Raw genomic sequence first — 4,952 nt, 5'->3', positions numbered from 1 at the left:
GTCCCCGTCCCCCGCAACCCGGAAGCTTCTGTTTTTTGTGTTTGTATTGATGAGGAGGAGGGAGGAGGGATTGTTGCACAAACTAGTGTAATGGAAAAGGTGGAGAGAGAGTAGACAGCTGCAGAGATCTGATCTGGACAGACGGAATAAACCCTCCTCGAAACAATTCTGCTCTCGAATTTCTCAGGACAGCTGGACCTTTCGGCTTCTGAAATAGTTGGCAGAGATGGGGGAGGGTCTCTGAACTATGCTTGGCGTCCATCTTCAAAGCCAGCCACCTCAGTGTATCATGCGCAGAAGAAACTCAATGGAATCCTCAGTAAAGAGAGGATGAGAGCAGTGAGTGACCAGCATCACACAAAATCACCACCAGCAGTCTTAAAGGCCAGGAGTTCGTTACTGGGAATGCTGGAGGACCTGAGCGGCAGCTCATGTAAGCTACAGTTGGATATATGACTTGGCCATCATCTTTCTTTATGCTCTCCCTCCTTTGGTATCCAATATTTCCATATTCCATCCTTATTTTGCTCATCATTCCCGCTGCCTTAGCTCCCACACCCTACTGCCACCAACGTTCCTGGAATTTTGGACCTAGCTATTTTTAAAACTGTCAACTCAGTAGGCACCTCCCTCCTCCTCTCAGCTGTCCAGTACTTGGGCCAACCATATACTCTCCCTCCCCCCTCCCCCACACCAAACCTCCTCTGGCTCTCTGACCTGCGTGAGATTGCAGCCATTCCGGGGCAATCATGGAGAAAGAGATGGGGGACCCCCTGGCTGGAGCAGACCAACAGAACAGGCAACTATGGCTCGAGAACCCAGTATCAGAGTAATGCTTGACCTCAGGAAACAGTAAGTCCAGATGAAATGGCGATCACTTTGATAAGCTTTTGGGTCGAGGCCACAACTTCATAAAGTTACAGACATTTGTTCTGAAAACTGAGATCTCCCCTTAGCAACTGCCCCAGGCTTCACTTTTCCTCTTGCCTGGATGTTTTCTAATCCATGGCCATTTGACCTTTAATGCTGCCTCTCTCTGGCTTTCCTATTTTCCTCTCCATCTTATTATACCAAGACCAAGAGAGGGGGAGGGGGCAGTGCTAAGGACTGGGCCCAGGGCCTTGAGCATGGTAAACACTCAGCTACCATCGAGTTACACTCCCGTCCCTACCTCAAGACCTCTCTGACCTCCTGCTCATATGCTTATCCCAAAGTAGGGTTTTGACAGGAGAAAGGGAGACAGACCCTCCCCCATATCTGTTCTCCTCAAAAGACGAGGAGTGTCTGGATTGGGCTTTTCAGCTGGGTCTGGAAAAACACATGAACTGTTAGACAGAAACATATATTAATTTGAATGCTTGATTTGTACCCCATCCTGTGAGAGAGGGATAGTACTGTCAGCCCTCTGGAGAGGCTGAGAGACCGGCTCTCCTTTCACTGGGAAGGCATCTGCCTACCATGTTACCCTTTGTGCCCTTCTAACACAGTGAAGAAAATGAAACGGCAGGTGGCTTCTGGTGGGAGGGATCCATAAGAAGTATGTTCTTAAAGCATGATCAGATCCTGGTGTTACTGGGGACCCACTGACATGGTCAGAACCTCACTTTCTCTAGGGGTCCTCCATTTTTGACACATCTGCTATTTGGTAGTCAGGATGGGGCAGTACACTGGACTCTGCACACTGAGGTCACTCAACCTTCCCTCCACCACCACCCCGCCCCCGTAGGCATATTGCACAAGGGACCTGAAGGTGGACGCAGGGGCAGGGCACAGAGGCTCACCAGCCATGCTCACCCTCTGGAAGCCTTTCTTCCCAAGATCCAGTCTGTATCATTTTTGTTTTGGTCTCTTCAGATGCTCTACTCACCATCTTGACTGGTCTCCAACCCTTCTCTTTCCCCACATTCAGCCAAATTTTTTTCTTCCAATCACAGAAGTACCCGGAGAAATTCACTAGGTAGGAGGCTCATCATCTGGGAAGAACCGGTGCCTGGGGGGACCTGGCTGGATAGGTATGGGGGATCGAGGCCAGTCCCCTAGTCCCCGGTCCCCCCACGGCAGCCCTCCAACTCTAAGAACCCTCACTCTCCTGCTGCTCCTCTGTGGACAGGGTAAGGAAGGGCCAGGGAAGGGTTGGGCATATCCAGAGGTTAGGATGCTGGGTAGGAGTGAGCGCGGGGGAGTGAGGAGAGATGTGTGCTGAGTCCCAGCACCTCCCAACTCTGAAAGAGACCTGTCTTGTTTCCCATTTAACTTGAGGAAGGACACAGATGGCGTCCTTAGACCCCAGGGAAAAGAGAAGTCTGACTGCTTTACACCTTTTTAGTAGAGGAAAGGAGGGAAGGAGGCAAGGATTGGGAGGATGAAGGTTGAGATTGGGAAAGCGGGCACGCTGAGTGGTAGGAACGGTGGGATGGCGGATGCCTTTTGGCAGTTAGGTGCTGGACTTGGATAGAACCTGTGTCTCACTTCACTGCCCTCTCCCTTCCGTCCCCAGCTCACTCCCAGTGCAAGATCCTCCGCTGCAATGCCGAGTACGTCTCGTCCACTCTGAGCCTTCGGGGAGGTGGCTCACCGGACACGCCACGTGGAGGCGGCCGTGGGCTGGCCTCAGGTGGCTTGTGTCGCGCCCTGCGCTCCTACGCTCTCTGCACGCGGCGCACGGCCCGCACCTGCCGCGGGGACCTTGCTTTCCACTCTGCGGTGCACGGCATAGAGGACCTGATGATCCAGCACAACTGCTCACGCCAGGGTCCCACGGCCCCGCCCCCGGCCCGGGGCCCCGTCCTGCCCGGGGCCGGGCCAGCGCCCCTGACCCCAGATCCCTGTGACTACGAGGCCCGGTTTTCCAGGCTGCACCGTCGAGCCCCGGGCTTCTTGCATTGCGCTTCCTTTGGAGATCCCCATGTGCGCAGCTTCCACAACCAATTTCACACATGCCGTGTCCAAGGAGCTTGGCCCCTGCTAGATAACGACTTCCTCTTTGTCCAGGCCACCAGCTCCCCGGTTTCGTCGGGAGCCAACGCTACCACCATCCGGAAGGTCAGAGATTCGATTTTCCTCCCAACACAATTTCTTGAGCCCTCTCACTGTCTGTCCGCCATACCACTCCTTCTTCCCACTATTCGTCAGCCACCCAGCTCCCTGTTCTTGTCTTTCTCAAACATTCCCTTCCATCCTGAATGGCTTCCTTCCATCAAACATTTGCTCTTGTAAATGTAATTCCTCTTGGGAATTTCTTTCAAAGCAAGTAACTTGGGGGTTGCTGAGACTGAGACAAAAAGGAGTGAGAGGGAGGGAGAGAGGCAGATAGAGAGAGGCATAGAGAGACAGATATTAGGAGGTTGAGTGGGGAGTCAGGCACTATTAATGGAACACAGTAGGGGATAGGATCAAGGACTGAGGACCTGGAAGAAATTAGCATCTCTGCTGGGATCGGATCCCTGACTCTCTATGCAGCTTGATTGGCGTGAGGATGCTTTGGGCCCTAATGAAGTATTTTCTCTCTTGTCCTCATAGATCACTATCATATTTAAAAACATGCAGGAATGCATTGACCAGAAAGTCTACCAGGCTGAGGTGGACAATCTTCCTGCAGCCTTTGAAGATGGTTCTATCAATGGGGGCGACCGACCTGGGGGCTCGAGTTTGTCCATTCAAACTGCTAACCTTGGGAGCCACGTGGAGATTCGAGCTGCCTACATTGGAACAACTATTATCATTCGACAGACAGCTGGGCAGCTCTCCTTCTCCATCAGGGTAGCCGAGGATGTGGCGCGGGCCTTCTCCGCAGAGCAGGACCTACAGCTGTGTGTTGGGGGATGCCCTCCGAGCCAGCGACTCTCTCGCTCAGAGCGCAACCGCCGTGGGGCTATAGCCATAGATACTGCCAGAAGGCTGTGTAAGGAAGGGCTTCCGGTTGAAGATGCCTACTTCCAATCCTGCGTCTTTGATGTTTCAGTCTCCGGTGACCCCAACTTTACTGTGGCAGCTCAGACAGCTCTGGACGATGCCCGAATCTTCTTGACGGATTTAGAGAACTTACATCTTTTCCCCTCAGATGCGGGGCCTCCCCTCTCTCCTGCCATCTGCCTAGTCTCGCTTCTTTCAGCCCTCTTTGTTCTGTGGCTTTGCATTCAGTAAGTAGGCCAGCAACCCGTGACTGGTTTGGAAACGATTTGAGGATAGAGGTTGGTGTGAGAAAACACAAAGATGTGCCAAAGGAAACAGCGGGGACAGGAGACAGCGCTTACTCAATCAGATGAGATTGCAGTCCAGGGCTGAAATGACCCTAAAATAAAGATTCTGGGCCAGGGTTTTGCACTCCAGACTTTGGTGTGGGCTATTCACCATGAATTTCCCAGTTAGTGATTTCCCACTTGTAATGAAATTCCACTCTCCATACACCTGATACCACTCCTACAAGCCTAGAGATTGTAAGAGTGCTAATGACCAGTGAAACATTAAAGGACTGAGATATCATAAAGGCAAAAACATGATTCTCTTTGAGAAAGTCAAAAGAGGAGAAGCTAATTAGGAAAAGCTTTTGGTTCAGAAATGAAGTGGGCATTGTCTGGCAGAGGAAGTCAGCTTTTGGAGACTGGCACCAACACAGAAACGGGCATTTCCATCCCTTCCTAATCTGTTATTAAAGCGATTAGTTCTCCATCCTGTCCTCTGTTGCCTCTGTTAAATCCCTTTGCAGATGTGGCATGGAGTTGAGGCTGTGTGTTCACCCCACTGAAAGAGGCCTTGCAGTTACCAGCTATTGCCTCTTCCCTCTTGGAGTCTACAGGTTGTTGGAGAGAAAAAAAAAAAAAACTGGTTCATAGGAAGGAGTCATGAGTATTATTATTACATTTGTTTTTTATTTTCGGAGGAGCCTCTTGTAGCCCAGGCTGGCCTTGCATTGCTGTCCAACTGTCTCTACTCCTCGAGCGCTGGGGTTGACG

The 4,952-nt window shown here is 51.6% G+C and overlaps 1 protein-coding gene across 2 annotated transcripts; it reads left to right on the top strand.

Annotated features, from left to right (window-relative positions):
- Window positions 1-612: 612 nt before the first annotated feature.
- On the top strand, window positions 613-4,668 carry Hjv (hemojuvelin BMP co-receptor). 2 transcript variants are annotated; one of them, XM_029475482.2, is made up of 4 exons: window positions 613-852; window positions 1,910-2,111; window positions 2,498-3,042; window positions 3,520-4,668. In XM_029475482.2, exons 2-4 carry the CDS (start codon window positions 2,015-2,017, stop codon window positions 4,141-4,143), a joined length of 1,266 nt encoding a protein of 421 aa, XP_029331342.1. In that variant the 5' UTR covers window positions 613-852; window positions 1,910-2,014; the 3' UTR covers window positions 4,144-4,668. The 2 variants fall into 2 exon arrangements, with proteins under 2 accessions (XP_029331342.1, XP_021014578.1); XM_021158919.3 differs by having other exon boundaries at window positions 617-852; window positions 1,935-2,111.
- Window positions 4,669-4,952: the final 284 nt, after the last annotated feature.

The sequence above is a fragment of the Mus caroli genome, unplaced genomic scaffold (assembly GCF_978045245.1).
Source record: "Mus caroli unplaced genomic scaffold, Mus_caroli_1 scaffold_3, whole genome shotgun sequence".
In the NCBI taxonomy this organism is placed as follows: Eukaryota; Metazoa; Chordata; class Mammalia; order Rodentia; family Muridae; genus Mus; species Mus caroli.
Note: the sequence above shows the minus strand (reverse complement) of the source record. Positions and strands in the feature narration are given on the sequence as shown.